The sequence below is a fragment of the Girardinichthys multiradiatus genome, chromosome 8, assembly GCF_021462225.1.
Source record: "Girardinichthys multiradiatus isolate DD_20200921_A chromosome 8, DD_fGirMul_XY1, whole genome shotgun sequence".
In the NCBI taxonomy this organism is placed as follows: Eukaryota; Metazoa; Chordata; class Actinopteri; order Cyprinodontiformes; family Goodeidae; genus Girardinichthys; species Girardinichthys multiradiatus.
Window position 1 is genome coordinate 27757398 of NC_061801.1, and position 23184 is coordinate 27780581.

Sequence of the window (23184 nt, forward strand, 5' to 3'; positions counted from 1 at the left end):
ATTCCTGATTCACTGATTTGACGCTGACTGCTGTGGGCGGGCTCAGCTTAGAAAATTATAAGGTCATTTGAATTACGAGTGCCTGTGAACTCGCCGGTTACAATGGATCGAAGGATAATATCAATTATTGTGGGCCTGGGCGGATGATGATCGCGGGGTCAAAGTCGACGCGCATCGCTCGGGCATTTTCTCAGCAGCAGCAGCGGGAGGTCGTTGCGGGGTTGACGACAGGAGAGCCCAGTGCGAGCGTCTGCCTGGGTGCGTTTTTCTATCTAGCCGGAGGGAGCGACCAGGCTGGCCTGTAAGCCGATCAAGGTGGAATCTCCCACATCGAGTTTTACGTTCGGATTGCTGCCCACCTACGTGCTGTAGCAGTGAAAAGAAGGGGGCAAGGTATGCAAAATATCCTCATCCCTCTATCACAACTAGAGTCTTGGTGTGCGCCAACTACGCGGATTTGTGGTCAGGTTATTATTCCCTGGGATAAATTAAGAGAGTCACTTTCTCGACATTATGGGCACTTAACACACAGATATGAATGAAGGGGTTCACAGAGATCTGTAATTTAAGGCAACTTTAGGTCCTTAAAAGGTAAATTATGCATATGGAGACCGCATGCTTGTTCATCAAGAAAGATGCAGCTGCTGCCGTGCTGTCCATCCGCTTCCTTAAGCCGAGGCGCACAGTCTACGCAGCGCATCCTGCCTGTGTTGAAAAGCCTGTCACTATGATGACCCGCATCGGGTTACAAAACAATAAATACAAACCACCGGCTCACAAATGAAGGCCGCATATGGTTAGAGAGGTTACCAGCCGTGGGCTGAGCCTTCCTCTCTGTACCAGAGCTCACACCGCAATATGATGCTCCGCGCCTTTAAATTTCCGGGTTCAGCAACGGGGTATGATGAAGCTTTTGTCTACGTCCGTCGTGTGGCCGCTGCTGCTTTTCTGTCATTTGTGACTGAACCGTGGTCAAATCATGTCCGTTATTCATAGCGATGTAAAATTAGGGTATGACAGAAGGCTTGTTTGGGTTTTTAGTTTTTGCCGGACATGAAAAGGGCACCATCGCAGTCACATGTTGGAGGCAGAGGGATAAAACATACAGTCAGAACTTTGAGGCAAGAAAACGGGCTGTCATTAAATATGCCGTGTTTTTATGATGATAACGATGAGACTGATAAAATTCTTCTGATTATTTAAAGCTTGGGATCAGTTTTCCTCGCTAGCAGGTGGCACTGGCCACTAATATCAGTAACACCTTAGATGCTTTGTGTGGTAATTCTGTGGTTTCTTGGCTGCAAGGGGAAAGTAAATGATCCTCCCAGGAGGCTGTGACACTTTTAGTAGTTGATTCATTTTGAAAAATAATTTTACATGGGCAAACTTTTCACTGACCATTCGTTACAGTGTCTTACAAAAGTATTCATACTGTTGAATTATTTCACATTTTGTAACATTGCAAACAAAAAAATTCAATGTATTTATTTACCGCAAACTTTGTGGGGGTGGGGGGGACAGCAAGCACTTGGAAGAACATGTTCTGGTCACACAAAACCAGAATTTATTATTATGCAAAATACTGTGTCTGTCGTGAACACACCATCAACCACTGTGAAACATGGTGTTGGCAGCACAATAGAGTTGATGGGAAGTTGAAAGGAGCTAAACACAGAGCAAATGTTTTTGTAAATGTATGTGGTAGACCAACTCCATGTAGTGCATCATTTTTAAGTTAGAACTTTTTTTAAAATTGAAAATCTGAAAAGTGCAGCATGCATTAATATCTACACGCCTTTCCTGTAATACCCTTTAATGAAACCTAGAGCAACCAATTGTATTCAAAAGTCATCTAATTAGTAAATAGAATTCATCTATGAGTTTTATCTTCAATATGGCTCAGAAGCCCTCAGATGTTTCTTTTTTTTTTAAGGAACATTGGTGAACATGCAGCCTTATGAGGGCAAAGAAATGCACTAGTCAGGTCAGGGATGAAGTATTAAAGAGGTTTAAGGCAGGGTTAGGTTATGACACAATAACCCATGCTTTGAATATCTCGCAGAGTACTGTTCAGTCCATTATCTGAAAATGGAAACGAAGAGCACAACTGCAAACCTGTCAAGACATGGTCGGCCAACTACACAGACAGGACGGGCAAGGTGAGTAATAATGGGAAAAGCAGCAACTAGTCCTGTGGTTTCTCTAGAGGAGCTCAGAGATCCACAGCTCGAGAATCCCTTGACAGGACAACTAGTAGTCATGCATTTCAAGAACCTGGCCTATGGAAGAATCACAAGATGCAAGCTGAAGGAAAACGTTCTGTTTGTAGTTTGTGAAAAGTCAAGGAGGGGGACTAATAAATGTGGAAAGAGGTTTTCTGGTCAGATGAGACCAAAATTAAACCTTTTCACCTAAAGTGTCTTGTGAAAGTACTCGGCTCAAACATAAAGATAAAAAATTCTAATGTTTTGTGAAGAATCAACAAGTGGGACACAATCGTGAAGTGGAATGAAATTTATTGGATGTGTCAAACTTTAACAAATAAAAAACTGAAAAGTGGGGCCTGCAATATTATTCGGCCCCTTTGCTTTCAGTGCAGCAAACTCACTCCAGAAGTTCAGAGCATCATGAAGACCAAGGAACACACCAGGCAGGTCTGAGATACTGTTGTGGAGAAGTTTAAAGCCGGATTTGGATACAAAAAGATTTCCCAAGCTTTAAACATCCCAAGGAGCACTGTGCAAGCAATCATATTGAAATGGAAGGAGTATCAGACCACTGCAAATCTACCAAGACCCGGCCGTCCCTCTAAACTTTCATCTTGAACAAAGAGAAGACAGATCAGAGATGCAGCCAAGAGGTCCATGATCACTCTGGGTGAACTGCAGAGATCTACAGCTGAGGTGGGAGAGTCTGTCCATAGGACAACAATCAGTCGTACACTGCATAAATCTGGCCTTTATGGAAGAGTAGCAAGAAGAAAGCCATTACTCAAAGATATCCATAAAAAGTCTCGTTCAAAGTTTGCCACAAGCCACCTGGGAGACACACCAAACATGTGGAAGAAGGTGCTCTGGTCAGATGAAACCAAAATCAAACTGTTTGGCCACAATGCAAAACGATATGTTTGGTGTAAAAGCAACACAGCTCATCACCCTGAACACACCATCCCCACTGTCAAACGAGGTGGCAGCATCATGGTTTGGGCCTGCTTTTCGTCAGCAGGGACAGGGAAGATGGTCAAAATTGATGGGAAGATGGATGGGGCCAAATACAGGACCATTCTGGAGGAAAACCTGTTGGAGTCTGAAAGAGACCTGAGACTGGGACGGAGATTTATCTTCCAACAAGACATTGATCCAAAACATAAAGCCAAATCTACAATGGAATGGTTCACAAATAAACGTATCCAGGTGTTGTAATGGCCAAGTCAAAGTCCAGACCTGAATCCAATTGAGAATCTGTGGTAAGAGCAGAAGACTGTTGTTCATGAACGCTCTCCATCCAACTTCACTGAGCTCAAGCTGTTTTGCAAGGAAGAATGGGCAAAAACCTCAGTCTCTCGATGTGTAAAACTGATAGAGACAAACCCCAAGCGACTTGCAGCTGTAATTGCAGCAAAGGGTGGCGCTACAAAGTGTTAACGCAAGGGGACCGAATAATATTGCACGCCCCACTTTTCAGTTTTTTATTTGTTAAAAAGGTTTGATGCGTCCAATAAATTTCATTCCACTTCATGATTGTGTCCCACTTGTTGATTCTTCACAAAACATTAGAATTTTATATCTTTATGTTTGAAGCCTGAAATGTGGCAAGAGGTTGAAAAGTTCAAGGGGGGCCGAGTACTTTTGCAAGGCACTGTAGATGCAAAAGTTTGTGCCTCAAAAAACTAATGGTCCACATCACCTGGAATACACCAACCCCCATGGTGAATGAAACATAGTGGAGGCAGCATCAAAATCTCATTTTGCTTCAACAAGAACAGTGACGCTAGTCAAAGTTGGTGTGAAGGTGGAAAGATCTGAATAAAGGGCAATTTTGAAAATAAAATCTGTTAAACCTTTAAAAGACTTGAGACTGAAATAGAGGCTCACCTTTCACCAGGATAACAGCTCAAACATTCAGCCAGAGATGCAATTGAATGGTTTAGATCAAAGCATATTCATGTGTAGAATGGCCCAGTCAAAGCCTAGACCTAAAATCCAATAGAGAATCTGTGGCAATACTTGGAAATTGATGCCCACAGACACACTGTATCCAATCTGACTGAATTAAGCTGTGCAAAGCTGTTAGAAACATACCCGAAAGGTGGTTCTAAACGTATGGTTCTAGAATGCAAATAAATGTTTTGTATTTTGTGGAAAATGTCTGAAAGTCATGTATTATTTTCCTTCTACTTAACTATTATGTGCTACTCTGTGTTGGTCTATCACATAAAATATATACTGAAGTTTGTGAGAAAATGCCAAAAAGTTTAAGAGGTAAAACTTTTGTATCGCAATGTACACAAGGCCAAAGTTAGTTGTTCAAACTTGGCACAGAATGTGTAAATAGAATCACTGTAGATAACATTCTTTGGCACTATGGCAGTGCAAACTCAAGAAACCCTTCCTGTGTACATAATCTATAAGCAGCATTTGTGTAAGTGGTGTAATGCCCTGCCTGAAAAGATTCTGATTTGCAGTTTGTGTGTGTGTTTATTCCTAGGATGATGCGTCTGGCATGTTGCACAGTGCTGTTGTTTGTGTTAAAGCTGCTGGTGGGCCTACCATGGTACCAGGTTCTTCCAGCCATCTTGATCTTCTATCTTGGAAGTGGAGGATGGAGCTTTCTGGATATTGTTGCCAAAACGATTGGCAGAGATCTACAGTAAGCATAAAAAATATGTATACATATAAAATATATGCAATTATACCACTTTTTAATATTTTACAACAAATAATTGTAATTTCAGCTACCAATTATCCCATGTACAGAGAATATATAAGTCATTCACTGCAGCTTTAAAACAAGATGAAAAGGCTAAAATCAAATAGAACATTTGGGGCTTGTTAGGTTAAACCAGAGGAAGGTGCTCTGACTTAAAGTAACATAAATTTAATGGTAAATGTTTCATGTCTTGTCTTTTAATTAAAAATATAAGTTAGACAAGTTAGAAATGTTTTTTTTTTTTTGGATGATCTCCCTCTTAGAAGGGCAATGTTCACATTAATAATTTAAATTACATAAAATTCTGATTTCCTTACTCTCTGTCAGGACATATATGGAAAGTGTCTTTTTGATTATGTCTTCTTTTACAGTACCTTGCTAAAGTATTTATACCCCTTCATTTTTTATTTTTTTACATTTTGTCACCTTACAACCTCAAACTTACCTCAACTCTCCTAAGTAAATACTTTGTAGAGGCACCTTTTGCTTTAATTACACCTGTAAGTGATTGGTTGTTTGTCTCTACGGGGTTTGTACATCTAGAGACCGAAAGTTTTGTACATTCATCTTTGCAAAATAGCTCAAGTTCAATCAGATTGGATAGAAACTGCTTTTCAACAATACATTTCAAATCTTGCGATCAATTCTCTCACATGAATTAGCTTTGACGTAAACCATTGCTCTGTATTTAGCTACATTCATCTTCGCATCAACTCTGATGAATTTAGCTGTTCTTAGCTGCTAAAAAAAGGCATCCCCACAGCATGATGCTGAAACAGTAGGGGTGGTGTGTAGCGTTTATGTGCAATGTCAGTTATCACATTTATACACAACATTGTTCTGGTCTATTAAATAAAGTCAGAACTTAAAGGCTTTTGTAAAGGGTTGTAAACACCATTTCCTTGGTAAACGGTAAGCCTAAAAAAAGGTTTGCAATCCTGCAGGTTGGCCACTTTGCAAGCAGTTTCAAAGCAGATAGCTTGATGTATGTTTGTAAAAAAAAAAAAAATGCCAAGAATGTAGCTAGAAAGAGATGCTTTAATATGTTAAGCGTAAGCTAATATTTACAGTTAAAGGTAGCAATGCTAACAGGTTTGGGTTGACTTCCTTTTTACTCTTTCACAAAACTAGTAAAACAGGAAATTGAAAATAAAAACTTGTCCTTTTAACGACCTCAGAAGAAATACATCAAAGTGTTCCAACTAGTAACAGTGAATTTTTCTTATTAATGACGTATAAAACAAAGGCTCTACATTGTTGTCAGTTGGAGGTAAATTTCCTCTTCTTCATATACATATAATAACCTCTTCTCATACAGCTGGTTAGCTTTGTTAGTTTTACTGGCATTATCCCTTGAGTCAAAGGTAAGAATTCAACAAATTTCACCTTTTCATATGGCTAAAATTTCCACTGTGACTCATAGGGTGAGATATGTGAAGTAGTTTGGCAGGGCATTGGTATTTGGTTCACGTGTACACTTGTGACGAACAGTGGTCTGCTACAGTGCACAATAAAAATGTATCTTGTGGTTTCATGTTTTATTTCTAAACTTCACGATACTAAAAGCTATATGGTAGAAAAGTGGCTTAGAAAGGGTACATGAAACAGCTTAATACTATTATTAGTTTTATTCTGTTGCGATAGAAAGTAACCCAAAAGCTATATAATAGTCAAATGAGATGTTTGAACTATAGTAAACTGCATTTATCTAGATAAGCATGAAACTAATCCCTTATGTACAGCCATGAAATTACCTGGGCTGTTGGTTTTTATGATGTTTCTGTAATTATTCACCTCTCTGAAGCACCTCTTGTGCTAGTACCTTTGTGCAATAAATACAAAGTATGGTGCACTGCTATTTATTCAGACTTTGCCCCTTGGGTCTATTCACTGCAATATCTTACATCTACTCTTATGAGTTGCATACATGTCGATAATGGATCCAGTTGTAGTTGAACAACAGCTTTAAAGGCATATTTGTGGAAATCAAAACGCATGTTTTTTTTCTCTCCCACTGCAAGTGTGACATGCTTTATCAAACTGCCAGCCACAACCCAAAACATGCCTTAGGTTCATCCTTTGTGTTGTTAAAAATATTGTTTTTTACCTGTTTAGTAATCATATAAAATTAAGCAAAGGTTGATATCTCTTAAAGATAGTATCATGTGAAATATCATGTGAAGGTTTAAGGATTTTCTTGCAGCAGAAACACTTTTATGGTTGTAGTTTTAAAAATCTGTTATTAAAACTGTAACACTAAGATGTATATTGTATTTTTTACTTACAGTGCTGCCTATGTGTTACTGCGCGTGAAGCTAAATGTCAAGCGCCACGTCAGAGAGAAGAACACTATTCCTAAGATCTTTGCGGAAACTGTGCAGCGCCATGGGGACAAAACTGCTCTCATCTTTGAGGGGACCGGAGAGCGGTGGACTTTCCGACAGTTGGATGAATACTCTAACCGAGTGGCCAACTTGCTGCTGGATCGTGGTTTTAAGGTAGCTTTGAAAGACGTTATTGCATCAGAAATAATCTGCGAAACAAATTTTTCCAGGATTCATTTTTTAAAATGGATCTAATTCTGGTAATTGCTGTACAGCACCACCACAGCATGAATACTGCTAACATCCGTTTAGAGTAATGCGTAGTGTTAGCCTTCTGGCACACACAGTGTGGCCAGAGCAATGTTGGCTGTATCCCCTATTTGGCTTGTGGTTCTCCAGAACTTTACCAAGACCTCTTTGCTGTGTTAAATGCTCTTTATGATGACCTCTAAAGACTTCAACTGAGACTGTGAAGATTTTGATGTGTGCAATATCACAATTGCAAGGATCTCATGGATGCAATATGTATTTGGTTGGCTCTAATATTTTATTGTAGGTGTCCTGCATTTACAAATAACATAATTGCCCAGTTGGATGGATGTTTTTCTTCCTTTTATGCTCGTACCTTAGAATAGATCTTAAGAACCTAGATTCAAAATAACAAGTAGAGTGCTGGGGTCATCATTGAAGATGGAAAAGATTTGTGATGGCAATAGTAGTTATTCACAATTTATATCACAATTAGATTTTTACCTATTGTTGTGCATCCCCAACTTATACTAACAATAAATTACACACAAATTGATTCTATTTACTAATAAAGTAACTTCTGGAGGCGATTTGTTTCTGATTCGGTAGTGGCAGTATCATGCTGTGGGGACGTTTTTCTTCAGCGAGGACAGGCTGCACTTTTCACATTTTTATTTTTACAAAATTGAAAACCCTGTATAATTTGCTTCTACTGTACCATTATGCAATACTTTGTTTGTCTATTAAATAAAATACAAGTAAAATGCATTGAAGTTAGTGGATGACTAAATGTGAAAAAAATCAAAGTGGTGTAAATACTGTTGTTTGACAACACCTTTTTGTTGGTTTTTTTCCCACTCTAAGGAAGGCGATGTGGTGGCCCTTTTCATGGAGAACAGATCCCAGTATGTCGGGCTCTGGTTGGGCATGGCTAAAATCGGAGTCGAAGCGGCTCTCATCAACTTTAACTTGAGACTAGAAGCTCTGGTCCACTGCGTTACCATCTCCAATGCCAAGGCTGTGGTGTTTGGTTCAGAGCTTTCTGATGGTAAGATGAAGGAAGAGCTCAAGTTCAATCACCATCCTAAACCTCTTATATGTACAGACCTGACTTATGGTGAGGGATGCTGTTCTGCTTTCTTTGTAATGAGAGAGGCGAGTGTGCAAAGAAAGCATCTTAGGTCATAAAAGATAAATGGATATTGGAGTAGGTGTCTCCTCAGTATCAGTCTTTATCACCAATATTCGGCAGCTGATAATTTTGTCAGAATGTGTAGAGCAATGTTCAACTCTTACAGGCTTTTATTAGAGGTCGGGAATATTCTCCAGTCTCTTTTAATGCACCATTTAGTTTTGCCCAAAATCAGTAAAATATCTGTACATTATTCCCAGCTTTAGTGAAAAAACACGGCAGCATATAATGTATTTAAATATGACTTTATGAACCCGTTTCCACCAGTTTTAAAACAACTAATAATTAAAAGTCACTCGGCAGAAAGCGTAACTGAGTCACTCGGGAGATTAATGATTTATGAAAGGATCATGTTTGCGGAATTAAAGCTGCATTCATTATGCATTCATCATTTCTACTAAGCAACAGTGTATGAATAAACTGACCTTGCCTTGTGTTTCATCTGCACATGCGGTCTAACATACATTTGGGATCTATTTTACGCTCCCCCTCTTGGATCCATGGCCCATCTGAAAAAAGCAAAATTGATTTCAACATGTATAAAAGCGAGGAAGGATGTAACTGTTTAATTCAGAGATTGATGGAGCTCTCTGTATTGGTTCCTCAACCTGTAGTGTGCTTAATGCCTTTAAGTAGTTGGGAGCACAGCCTTTTTATGGTGCAGCCCAACATCATGTTTGCAGCATTAGCACTGAGCAAGCAGGACATAAATCTTCTTCATTTAGACACTGTTAATACTGTAGGAAAAAACATTTGAGATGTTTCAGTGTCAGACTCATTGTACTTTCTCTTTGTTACCTCAAAACACTTCAGTTTGTTGGGTCGAGAGAGTCGCTTTGTGTTTATTTTTTTACCTTCTTTGACCTGATTTATTTTTTTATCCTAATTTATACCATCATACTGGATGTCTTCCCCCTGCATCATTGATTAAATTATGATAATTATTCCAGAATACTTCAGTGTTTTTCTTTCTTCCTATAACAGCGGTCTCTGAGGTCCACAGTTCAATGAGGAAGGCAGTTCTGATGTTTTGCTCTGGAGACTGGGACCCCAAACGAGTACCGCAGGGAACCGAGTGCTTGGAGCCCCTGGTGGCTAGCGCCTCGTCTCGCCTGCCTCGACGGCCACAGTGTTGCTTCACAGGTGAACGCAGTTTCATCTGTCACACATTACCTGTTTTTAACCACAAAGTCAGAACTGAGAAGGAAAGTAAATACAAACTCAATTTTCCGATGTTATGTGGAGTTCTTGCCTTCTGCAAACTGCAAGTAGTTGGAGGTACTGAATGTTGACTTTATTCCAACAAAATGTGAACTTGTGGGGCCTGATGTGGGAGCCCAAACCATTTGGCCCACATATGGCTGTTCAGAGTGGGACCTACAAATGTCACAAAATGCAGCTCACATAGTGGCCCCATCTCTAATCTCATCTCTACCTCTGGGTAGATATTTAATAAACTTAAAAGTGCATCAAAGTACTTACAGTTGGTTGTTGTATTTACAGACTTCAAATGATGGGCGTTTTTAATGCCAAAAAAATCTTCTCCCCCGCAGGACTATAAAAACAAAATTACATAATTCTCTTCTTCCACTCCTGGTTACAGAGTTCTTGCTACTTATTTTTTGACTCGTATTTTGTAGAGAACTTTTTTTTCTTTATATCCAACATATATTATGCAAATGCAAATATTATGATCAGAAATTTAAAGTGGGTGTGGTTACTACACCGACAAATGCTGCTAAACTGTACGTTTTACATTTCTTTCATTTTTCATTATCACAAACTACAATGAATTTTATTGGGAGTTTATGTGATGGAGCCACACAAAATAGTGCATGTTTCTGAAGTGGAAGGAAAAGTATACACATTAACAATTTTTTTTTTTTTGGAGAAATAAAAAAAAGAGCATCCCCACAGCATGATGCTGCCACCACCATGTTTCACTATAAGGGTGGTATGCAGTGTTTGTGGTACACAAAGTGTTTTGCACATAGGCCAAAAAGTTAAATTGTGGGCTTATATGACTATCGATGAGTAAGTAAAAATATTATACCAGGAATATAGTATGAATACCTCTGCAAAGCATTATGTATGCAACATTACCTTTTTAAATAGTAAATGCTAAAGATTATTTCTATATACCAAATTATTCTGCAAAAGATGCATATTTTCCACCGTACCTGTACATGCAAACAGTGTTGGACCACTTGTTTGCTGAATATTGGACCATTTGCACGTTGCTGGACGCCACCAGGCCTCCTGGCGTTTTCGGCCATTTTGTATCCAGGACAGTCCGTTCCTACAGATCCCGTCGGACATTGCGACTGATATGACGGGGCGCCCCAAGTCTGACGTCACAGGACGCTATATATGAAGGCGCCCATTTTGACCATTTGCCTTCAGCTGGAGACCGTGACACGGTTACCAACATCTGAAGCATCACCTGGAGAAGAGTCCCGAGTGGATCTAATTTATTCTCTCCCGTTGGCCAACGAAGAATTCATTACTAAGGTTTCTGGAATAAGAAGGCCAGAAATTTCACTTTGCCGATCGAAGACGTGAGTTTAACACGTAACTAAAAAACCACGGAGTTTCAAGGAGCCACCTTGTTTTGTCCTAGTCGACTGTGACGGTCAGATCATATTTTCCCTTTCGCCAAGGAGGCTAGAGGACGAAGATTGACCGCTTTTCCTGAAGTTAACTGTGGACGCACAGTAACTTCCAACTTCCACCCCATTCTCTCTCAACCCTGCTCAGAAGGAAGACGACAACAAGTAACACCCATCTTTTATTTTTTATTTCTTTCTTAGAAAGTCTGGGCAGGGTACAGGAGGTTTTAGTGCGATGAGATTCGCTATTTAATCTAATGTGTCCTGAATGATATGTGCATGTAACCTTTTTATTGAAACTTTGATGTGCCGTGTTTGATGTCTGGAGGCTGCTACGCTACCCAGCTTTGTGTGTGTTTTGCGGGGTTATTGAACCCCTGAGAGCAAGCGCAGGTGCGCTGCGAGACTGGACTGTTAAAATAACCTCATGGTGAAATTTCCCATTTTCTTTGTCCACAACCTTACTACTTGCTAGCTTGCTGCCAAAAGTTTTATAACTCTTTGTCTGCTCAGGAGTTGGGGGAGGTTTTATGACTGAGTATAACTGAGTTGTAGTTGGAGCTGCGCCCCACCCTCCACTCACCACCACATCCCTTTGTCATATTATCATTTTTACCATAACTGCTGGTTTGATCCCACACTGCTGTTTTGCTTTATTTTGTTGAGTTAGATATTTTACCCCTTTTGTGTAGAACTTTGCTTGTTTGAGTAGATGAAGATTATTAAATCGGAAGAGCGAGTGTATCAGGGCTGTGATTTAATAAATATTCACATAAATGGTAACAGAAGGTGTTCTGTGTTTATTTTGTGCAAGAGTGATTCGTCAGTCAAGATAAGGTTGAAGTTCCACACATTTCGGCAGAAACGGTCGATTAAACAGTGACATCTCTGGTAATAGTTATTAATTATTACTGAGTATTTAATGGTTGTAATTATCAAAGGCGTTGAGCCACAATTACAACACCAGAAGACATCTCTGGTCTCGATTCATAAATGAGGATTTTGGTTAAGAAATTAATTTTGTCAAATTATGATTTTTAATTATAATTATTGATAAAGATGAATTAATCAATAATCATAATTCTAAAAAGAGCCACAATATTCCTTCACCCTGGCTCTGTTTCAGTTCTAAAAAAAAAAAAAAAAAAACACAGTGCCTCACTTTAGTAGCTGTTCGGAGTCGCTTTCTGTAAAATCGATAAAAAATATAAATGCGAGTGGACCATTAAGACTGAAATTATTCCGAATTCTTTAATTCATCTGAGTTCAAGATTTCTGGTCAGAAGAAGATCAGATCTTGAAGATAGCAGTGATTCTACTATACACTGCTCAGTTCCATCTGTGCTTTGATCAAGAGGACTTGTCATGAAGTGACCAAGTCTTTTAAAAAAGCTTCAACGTCAAGGTGGAACACCATGCATATATAGATATTCAGAAGTTACAATTTAGCATAGAAAAACTTCCTAAAGATATCTATCACATTTTCACAATATTAAGATGATATTTTATCTACTTTTTCTTTTCTCTCTGTTTTAGATCGCCTGTTTTATATCTACACATCAGGAACCACAGGGATGCCTAAAGCTGCGATTGTTGTGCACAGCAGGTAGGAAGCAGGCGTTTGGTCAACAAAGGGACATGCAGAAACTGTAGCTGTTCTTTTTAGAGCCATATTGTGTGTAGTTCAAATAATCCAAGCCCAGAAGGAGATAAAGTAAAGCTTGCTGCTTTTGATTTGACTGATTCGAGTGTTTTCTTTGTCTTGTTTCTTAACTCCATCCTGGTTTTCAGATACTACCGCATGGCAGCTTTGGTATATTATGGCTTTAGGATGACATCAGACGATGTCATGTATGACTGTCTCCCGCTGTATCACTCTGCAGGTATGTTTGCTTTATTAGACTCAGGTTTATCTATGCATGAGCAGGTTAAAGTTTTGTTCTTCCTCTTTGGCTCAATGTCCTACTGTACAAAACAGATTTAAACAGGAAAAACAAATCAATTATGTTGAGCCAGTGTCTCACATCAAAGCTAATGGGAGGAAGGTTCTTACAAGTATATATTCACTTATTCTCATATGCAAATCAAACTGAGGGAGAGCTGTAGTCACTGGCTTTGGGTTGGGTTACAGTTGTAGAAATGTCACATCCATGTGGGTTTGAGTCCTTGTACAAACAAAGCCAAATTAGTTTTACCCACCAACATCACTTCCTCTGAAGGGCCTTGGCATCATGCTGATTGCACCACAATTTCTGTTTCAAACAGAATCAGATTAAACTCAAATAAATAAGATTTGAAAATGTTCTTAATGCTACCATGTGACATTTTAATGTTTATTTAGACTGGATCTACCACTTCAGGTTTGCCATTTTTAATATAACCATGTCAAGACGGACACTGTTATCCTTCATATTCTTCAAACTCAGGAAACATTGTGGGAGTGGGACAGTGCCTAATACATGGAATGACTGTTGTCATCAGAAAGAAGTTCTCTGCATCGCGTTTCTGGGATGACTGTGTCAAATACAACTGCACTGTAAGCCTAACTTATATTCCAACTTCCTACCATGAGTTGCTTTGTGATGTTTCTTTAAAATATCCCTAAAAATATTTGAACAGCTTTTTGTCAACACCCCAGTAAAGGTATTAGGATATTTTTTTTTATCATTGTAAACATTTCTCATATTCATATTCAACATCTAGATTGTGCAGTACATTGGAGAGATCTGCCGATATCTACTGAACCAGCCAGTTCGCGACACTGAGCGTCAGCATCGGGTGCGCATGGCGCTGGGCAACGGCCTGCGTCAGTCCATATGGGAGGAATTCATGAAGCGCTTCAATATCCCGCAGATTGCAGAGTTTTACGGAGCCACCGAGTGCAACTGCAGCTTGGGCAACTTTGGAAACAAGGTGGGAACACAGCCGGCAAAGAAGCAGTGAGAGTAGTTTAACTATATGGAAATAACCTCAAGAGTACAATGACTCTGAAATAGGTTCTGAGAAAGAAAAATGGACTAAGACCCAAAAACTGATGTGTAAAGTAGTCACTATGTAATTGGAAACTCCTTCAAGAAGACACAACATCGTTAGGCCACCTTTACACCAGGTTACAGAATAAATACCCCACAGTCACAGGCCTCTAAAATTGTTTGAACGTTGCTGGATCACGGCAAATTTGGAAAACCTCATTTTACTTTTTAGGGCAATCGTGATGCTGCTGTACTCCTAATACTTACCTCATCCTATCAGCATTTTCATGAGCTTAGCAGCCATAAGTGTGTTTTTCATTGAACTTGAAAAGCCAATCACACCATGGTTTGAAAGCCCTAAGTTGTTTGCTATCAACCATGCTGCGACTATAAAATCATACTATAAACCCTGTTTTTGTTTTTGTCACTTCTGGTTGTCCTCCCTCCTCATAACTAAATACGGCGGCAGGTACTTTGACAGCCTGACGGGTACATTTTTGCATTTAAACTGGAGCCTCCCATTGTCCTTTGGTCACCCAGCAAGCAGAACAGCTAGGTTTGTGCACAATTTAGTGGTCTTCACATTATTACAAAGGTGGCAGCCCTACTACAACTGGGTGCCCAGCACAGATAGATTTCCATTTGCAAGAGGCCTGAGCATTGGTGTGATATTTATTTGCATGGTGATTGTTAATTGCATCTGCTTGATAACCGTGTTGGCATGTTTGTATCCTTGTCACGGAGCGAGTTTGGCAAGCCTTAGATTCTCAGAGTGGGCACAGCTGCCTACTAGCCCCATGAAGTAGACACACTGCCACTACTGTCACCACATTCCTGCATGCCTTACCCAGGGCCCATATATACTGCAACTAAAACAAGAAACCACTATTAACATCCATTAGAAGTTGTGTGCATCCCAAAACATTGGGAAAACTCTCATGGTCTATAACGCATAATTGTCACCACTGCAGCCTTTAGGCCTATGGACCTTTTTTATTGCCTTAAATCTGCCTTCTGGTGTCAGCCATGACATGTTTAACATAGTAACTTTGAAAATTCTAATTTCTCTATACAATTGCAACTTTGGCTGTATATAAGTTGTTTTTAATCCCTTCAACACCCCTTTCTGTATGCTGTCTAGGTTGGCGCATGTGGCTTTAACAGCCAGATTCTGCCCTTCATCTATCCCATCAGACTGGTGAGGGTTGATGAAGAGACCATGGAGCTCATAAGAGGACCTGATGGAGTCTGCATTCCTTGTAAACCTGGTGTGTTTTTAAGCATTTCTGGACATTGATGTAGCTGTTTATATATTGACATACAAATAGTGAATGCTGGAAATTACGTTATTAATGAAAATATGGTCTAATAACAATGCTTTGTAAATTTAATTATAATGTAGCACAATCCTAAAATTATGAACAAATACCAAAAATCCCAGCAAATGTGAAGTAATCTGATCCTTCTCTATTTCAAGGCGAGCCTGGCCAACTGGTTGGCAAGATCATTCAGAACGACCCCCTTCGCAGGTTTGATGGCTACGTCAACCAAACGGCAACGAACAAGAAGATTGCTGATAGTGTCTTTAAGAAGGGCGACAGCGCCTATCTTTCTGGTTAGAATCCTTCTCCAGCACATAAGACCGTACTAAGTTGGTTGATGTACCTTATTTGAATAAACGTTTAATAAACCCTCTCACCAGGTGACGTGCTGATCATGGATAAGTATGGCCACATGTACTTCAAGGATCGAACAGGAGACACTTTCCGGTGGAAAGGAGAGAATGTCTCAACGACCGAGGTGGAAGGAACCTTAAGCAGGCTGCTAGATATGAAAGACGTGGTTGTTTATGGAGTAGAAATACCAGGTAAAAGTCTTCAGTAGATCTATTTTGATACTGCATGTTTTCTGTTAAAGGAACACTTGACACTGTGTAAGGCCACTAGAAAATATTCTAACATACCTCTAAACCTGTTAGTTGTGTCAAAATATATATTCATGCAAACAACATATTTTATAAAATCGAAGCATTCTATTTGTTGAATGAAGTCACTCCTCTCACCTGTTCATAACATTAGCACACAGTGCCACAAACTCCAGTGCATTTATTTAGAATTGTATGGGTTTAGCCAACATAATTGTTAAATGGAAGGAGAGAAATAAACAGACTGTCACATAAAATAAAATAAAAAAAACACTGAAATTTGTGGTTATAATGTGACAAAATATAAAAACGATCAAGAAGTTTAAAATACTTCTGCAGGTTACTATTACTAGAACACTGAAGAGCTTCTGTTTGACAAAAACCACATGATGTTAGATACTGTGGTTAATATAGCTGCAGTTTCTTGGCTCACTCTTGATCTGTTGTGACGTGAAATAAATTGCTGCATTAAGAAATGTCATCACCTATAAATCTGAGCTGTAATTTAGGCTCAAGTGGCACAAAAGACAAATCAGAGATGCCACTTTTTAGTGGCTGTTGTTAGAGAACTTTATCCTTCAGAGGATATAGAGATATGACACACAAATATATATCAATAGTGTTAAACGGGGAAATTGGCAAATAAACTATTCAGTTATTATTCTTTGCCTCACATCGAGAATATGCTTAGTTTGGGTATTGACTGTGCTGAATTAAAGAGGGAGTGTGAGCATGGTTAGTTCTTTTCTCTATCATTTTATTAGATTGATAGTATAGACTCCAGCCCCCCTACAGCCCTGGAATAGACAAGGAGGGTATAGAAAATGTTGAGATGGATGTACAAAATCCTGCAGCAAGGTATGAAAGAGACGGTGGTATTTGAAAATTTGAGGTGGATTCTGAACCAAACTCTTGGCCTTGCTGCATTGCCTCTAAATCTTTATGGTCCCTAGTAGCTAATCATGTTGCATGTCTGATTCTATGTGCACAGGAGCAGAGGGAAAGGCTGGAATGGCAGCCATTGCTGATCCATCCCAATCCACTGACCTGGAGAAATTTTTTAAGGACATGGAGAAAGTTCTTCCTCCGTATGCCAGACCTGTGTTTCTTCGCTTCCTTCCAGAAGTCAGCAAGACAGGTATTTGTTTGCCTTTTTTGTTTTCTGAAGGCAGCTGGTCCTGTATAGGTGAGAAGTGCACATGCACTCATGGACATCAAGGCCATATTACAATTGGGTCTCAAATTATTTGATTGGATTTTAATAACAAGAATTAGACGCACAAGTTTGGATTCATTATGCTATACGATAGGTCACAGCTGGACCGATGCATCAGAACTCTGTTTGGAACTGGTAAAACAGACTAACATTAAGCTTCTTAATGGCTTGACCTTAAACCTGTCGATAAGTTGTGAGCTATGGCTAAAAGTCGAGTCTATGTCCGTAAATCAACCAAGTTTAAGGATCTCTGCCAGTTCTGTTAAGAAGAGGGGTCTAAACTCCACCCAGAATTATGGCTGAGGCTCAAAAAAGTTTGTGGTTTCTCTACAACTCCCCAAGAAACACCTCACCAAATTTAAGATTAAGGGGTTTATATACATGTTTGCATCTGTATGTACAATTTTGAACAGTTAAAATAAATCCTTAATAGCCCAAATTTAATGACATTCTGGCCCATGGTGAGTGTATATCAAGCTTTTTACTGGAACTGAACTGGACACAAGCAGTTTACATTCTGCAGCATAATTCATTCTCCTTTATTCAGCAATACTGGTCAAAAGGAGAAACAGGCCTATAAATATGTTGCAACTTCCACCAGAGCAACTCAAAATGTTTGGAGTCTTTCTGCAATGTTTTTCTTTTTTAGTACAGCTATGTGATCTTTTTTATTCTATTGCTGTTTGAAAATAACTATTTTTGAGGTATTTAACACATTGTTTCTGCATTTCTTTTATTTCTGTCATAGGTTTCCAAATAAAGCATGTAAATATATCTGGAATTGTAGGGAATTTTATTTAGGTATTTTATAGGTATGGAACAAGAAACAAGAGTATTGAAAATTATTTGTATTTCTAGACTTTATTCCACTGTGTAAATGCTGTATCCATTAAGTTCTTTCCTTCTGTCCTTTTCTTTCTTCCATTACTTGGTTCTGTCCATCCTTTCTTCAGTCTTTCCTTCCTTCCTTCCTTCCATCCTTGTTTTCTTAATTAGTTCCTTATAACTTCTATTCCTTCATTCCTTCAATTCTTATTTCTATTCCTTTCTTTTTTGATAGATTTTTTCTTTAATTCCTCTTCCCTTCCTTGCATTAATTTTTTCTTTTGTCCTTTCTTTTCCTTTCCTACCTTCTATTCTTCCGTCTTTGCTTTCTATCCTGCCTTATCTCCTTTGTTTTATCTTATATTATTTCGTTCCTATTTTCTTCGCTTCCATCCTTTGTTTGTTTTCTGCCATCTCTCTTTCCTTGCGTCCTTACTTCTGAACGTCCTTGGTTCATTGCTGCCTTTCTGTGGCTTTCGCAGGTTTTATTTTTCAACCCAAACATTGATAGAAATATCTGCTGTAAATCCACAGAATTCTGATAGTTTTAGTTTGGACTTTGCACATGAATAATAAGTAGGAACCATGTGAACAGAAATAAAAATAAAAACAGCCGAGACTGACAAAAAAAAATAGAATATATATATATATATAATGTGAACAACCCCCCTATTTTTCATCTTTTTCAGGAACGTTTAAATTCCAGAAGACAGAGCTGCGTCGGGATGGTTTTAATCCCACTGCTGTATCAGACAGACTGTTCTTCCTGGATTCCAGCAGAGGCCGCTATGTGCAGCTGGATGAACAGCTGTACCGCTCCATAGTGTCGGGGAAGCACAAATTGTGACGGCCTGACTGACCACTACATCAACTTGTGCACACACTGACATGCAGACATGTCATGTAACAAAGAAAAAAAGGATGATATTGCCTGCCCAGGTTACCTGAACATATACATGGATGCTAATGTAAGAGCCATATGCTTCCTAAGGCCAATGCACACACATGCATATTTTACTCCCAAACCTACTTTGTTTTATTAAAGTTCTAAAAAACAAGAGACAATATGGACAGCACGCCCAGAAGGATACGCTCTGCTCCATCCATCACTGCTGAAATCTCCCCAGCAACCCCCCTCGCTACCTCAGCAGACGAAAAGAGAGGCACAAACCACAGAAAACAGGTTCTTTCTGGAACTTGAACCATTCTTTCATTGCACCACTGTCCTTGAACACCCCTACCAACATGTTTTCCCACCAAAAAAAATGAATACATGCTGCCTGGAATCCAGAATGCAAAATCTTGCAAATGCAGCTTCAACACAAATTTAATAGGATACTGATAAGAACTGTAAAATTGGTTCTGCACATAAAGTGTGTGGAACAATGAAGGGACCTTTGTGCGCCTGCGTTTTCTCAGTTATTGTTATCATGTTGTGTTATAGTGAGATGATTTTGTGAAAGATGGCATATCTGCTTTTGACTTAACCTGCACAACAAGCCAGAAAGTGACAAACTTTGATCACTTTCTCCATCTGAGGTTCAGATTATCTGAAACATTAGTCATTCTGACCTTTTTGCTCTCCAAGGCATCCAGGCATTTCAATTAAAATGGAACAATATAAGAGCAGCTGGAATGAACACAGGTGTTAAATTAGACCAGTGGTTACAGCTTTAATGTTCAATAACGCTCCAGCATCTGCAGTACAATATTCAGCTGCAAACCATGAGAATTTTTATTTTATTTATTTATTCAAATATGTCAGCAACATACCAAATATTTTAAGTTGATGTTTACATATTTTAGGTTATAGTGAGATTTTGGGGGGGGGGATTAAGCTTGTATTTGACCTTTTTCTGCTGTATGTGCATCCAAATCCATCCTTCATTGGCTTCTGAAGACCATCAAAACAAACTGTTGATCGCATTTTATGTCAGCTGCTGGAACACAAAGTAATGCAACAGGATAAAGTCAACCCTGGGCTAAATAAAGTATTTTTCTGCTCTGCTTGCTGAACTATTGTGGTTATGTGGCCGTATTGTGCAGGTTTTGTCTGAAAAGGTTGACTTTCCTCATCTTGGGATGTGCGTGTGTTTGTGTATGTGTTCATTTAAGCATATGAAAAAGGACCTGACTGAAGACAGGAGGAATACCTGATGAATGAGGGCTTCATTGGGCACCTAAGAGGGGGATTATACCACAGATTCAAGAGAGCTGATTGATCCAAAGATATAAAACAGTGCAGGGAAGATTTGCTGTCGAAGAGAAAAGTCCAAAATTTGCTTATGTTCAGTATTGATAATTTGGGGCTTTTAAACATTTATTTAAACCACTTTTCTTTTCCAAATTGGAATTATTATCCAACATACAACTTGAATAAAGAAGAATTGGGTGTGTAAAATGTTGAATTTATGTTAGATTAGCTCTAATAAGCTCAGGATCAAGGATATAGCTATAAACGTATAAATACATATGTGCCCTTTTAAATATTTGGTTAAATATCCTTTTGCTACATGTAGCTAAATCACACACTTTGTGTAGCCATCAGCAAGCTTCTGGCATAATTATGTCAGAATATTTAACCACAGTTCCTTTAAATCACTTGGTTTCCTGGGGCGGACCCGACTTTTAAACTTAGTCAATACATTTTCTATAGAGGTGAGGTCAGGACTTTGGGAGGGCTTCGAGTCCCGACACTGGAAACCAACCAATTTAAACTGGCTCTTCCATTTCTGATAAAAGTGGTTAGATATCCAGCCACAATCATGCCAGAAGCTTGTTAATGGCGACAAGAAGCATGTGATTTCTGAATACACGCATATATTTAAATATGTGTATTTTTGACCTGGTGTTGTCTGGGAGACAAAATCCATCATAAATTCAAAATGGAGAATCAAATTTTTTTTTTTTAAACTAAATAACCGAAAAAGAACTGGGCAAATAAATATTTAGATGTCATAAATTAATTGCATTTAATTCTGCAATGAGTGTATGTAAACTTCTCACTGGAAATGTTCTTTCTAGTTAAGGTTACTGCCCATCGCTTACAGTTGCTTTCAGCAATGAATGAGCATCATCAACCACATGCAGAGCACTGTGCCCAGATCCACTGGGCCTGATCCTCACATTTTAATCTGAGGTTTCAGCATGTCTTCCTTCTTTCAGCTTCAGTCTATTTTGATCTCATTTCTGAATACCAGCGGTGTCCACCATAGAAACTTGGCTACAGCTGTTAACCTTTTAGTCTTTTAAAATGATCTGCATTAACCAAGTGGGTGGTGTCTTCATCCTGCCAAAAGCACGAAGAATTTATCTCCTAAACACACTCCTTTTAAGATTTTAGCCTTAACTTCAACTTTATTTTTGTTTGCGTGTTCCATCGTCTTGCTTTTCTGTCCGTTTCGTCCAGTTGAATGCCGTTCATCGTGCATGTTGTTTTAGATGATGATTGAAAACCGTCCAGGATATGATTGGACTCTTCATGATTTCTAGCAACATTTAGCTTCAACTAAAAACGTAAACTCATTTAAAAAAATACATATATATATATATACATATATATCTGTATCTATATATCTCTTTCTCTCTCTCTCTCTCTATATATATATATATATGTATACATTATTATTTATTTTTTTTGCTGATGTGAATTGTCTGCTATTGCTTTATAACTTTGAACATACATTGCATCCTGCAGTCCCTTAACGGAAAGCAAGGCAGCCTATTATCATTGTTTTCAGTAGACTGATGCTGTATGCACTGAAACATGTTTTCTTGGTTCATACATTGCACTTACTGACACAGGTGGTCTTCTGCCATTTTTTTCACCCATTGTTTCCTGTTTTTTTGAGGGGGTAAAGTCCAACAGAGCCGCACAGGAGGCCCAACTTTGTTCCAGCCCTCTGTGTCTCTTTCTCTACTGTATTTATTCTTTAATGATGAGTGTAAAATGTTCTTATGAATGTGTGGGGGGGAGATGAACAAATTACGGATTTGTTGTTGTGAAGTTAAGTTAGATTTTTGTATCTAAGCTTTGGCTGTTATGATGCTTCTGATTGGTGGGGGTTGCATTTATAAACTCCTACCACTAGATGGCGAGTGATTAAACAGCCTCAGAGATCAGCACTCTGAAGAAGATGTTTTCATTTCTGTATTTTAAAATTAACTTAAATTATTTCAGTTTTGAGAACCTGTTGATTGTTTTTTGATTTTGTTTTCCACTGCTTTTTGTTTTTTTGTAAAATAATACCTTTGTGTTTTTGGTATAAAAGGGTGTTCATGTTTGGATGGATGTCCTATTTAAAATTTATTTTAACTCGGAGATGCACAAGGAAGGTCTAAAACTAATTACTCACAAACCTGTTTGATTTGCCATCTCCATGTTTGAAAAATAATGATAGGAATTATTAGAGATTTCTTGACACTATAACCAATGTGCATTTAATTGATGAAAATAAATCTTACAAGATAAACTTTACAGTTCGGGTTTTTCCCTTGTTTCTGTGTACAAACTTGGTGAATAAAGCTAATAAATTCTGGTTCTAAATAAGAATTTCAGTCAGTTAAAACAAAAAAAGTAAAAGTGAAAAATAATTGTTAGAAAAGCTCAGAGTAAATCGTTTTCTCATATAATCTGATCAATTTAAATAAATCTTGCTAAGGGAACATGTTTTTATGATGCATCTGTGTCCTGTATGTCTCATCCTGCTTTTTGCACAATTTTTTGTCATCCCTTATGGTGTGGGCAGCAGGTTTCAACTGTTGCAGTGTGTTGAAGAGATCTGTGAGGTGTGTAACACACACATACACACAGAGATGACCTCCTGCCCATGCAAGGCTAGCTGTGCACACTCCGTATTTAAGGAAAGGGAGAATGATGCTGTGCTGCAAATGGAAGAATGATTATTAATAAAACTCTTTACATTGTTCAGTTTGGCTGTGGTT

At 38.7% G+C, this 23184-nt stretch overlaps 1 protein-coding gene across 2 annotated transcripts; it reads left to right on the forward strand.

Annotated features, from left to right (window-relative positions):
* On the forward strand, positions 1-23175 carry slc27a4 (solute carrier family 27 member 4). Of its 2 annotated transcripts, XM_047372900.1 has the most exons (15): positions 1-393; positions 2063-2159; positions 4708-4869; positions 7217-7427; positions 8367-8550; positions 9679-9837; positions 12840-12909; positions 13095-13186; positions 13730-13839; positions 14007-14216; positions 15417-15543; positions 15753-15890; positions 15978-16142; positions 17191-17337; positions 18930-23175. In XM_047372900.1, exons 2-15 carry the CDS (start codon positions 2089-2091, stop codon positions 19085-19087), a joined length of 2004 nt encoding a protein of 667 aa, XP_047228856.1. In that variant the 5' UTR covers positions 1-393; positions 2063-2088; the 3' UTR covers positions 19088-23175. The 2 variants fall into 2 exon arrangements, with proteins under 2 accessions (XP_047228856.1, XP_047228857.1); XM_047372901.1 differs by lacking the exon at positions 2063-2159 and having other exon boundaries at positions 3-393.
* Positions 23176-23184: the final 9 nt, after the last annotated feature.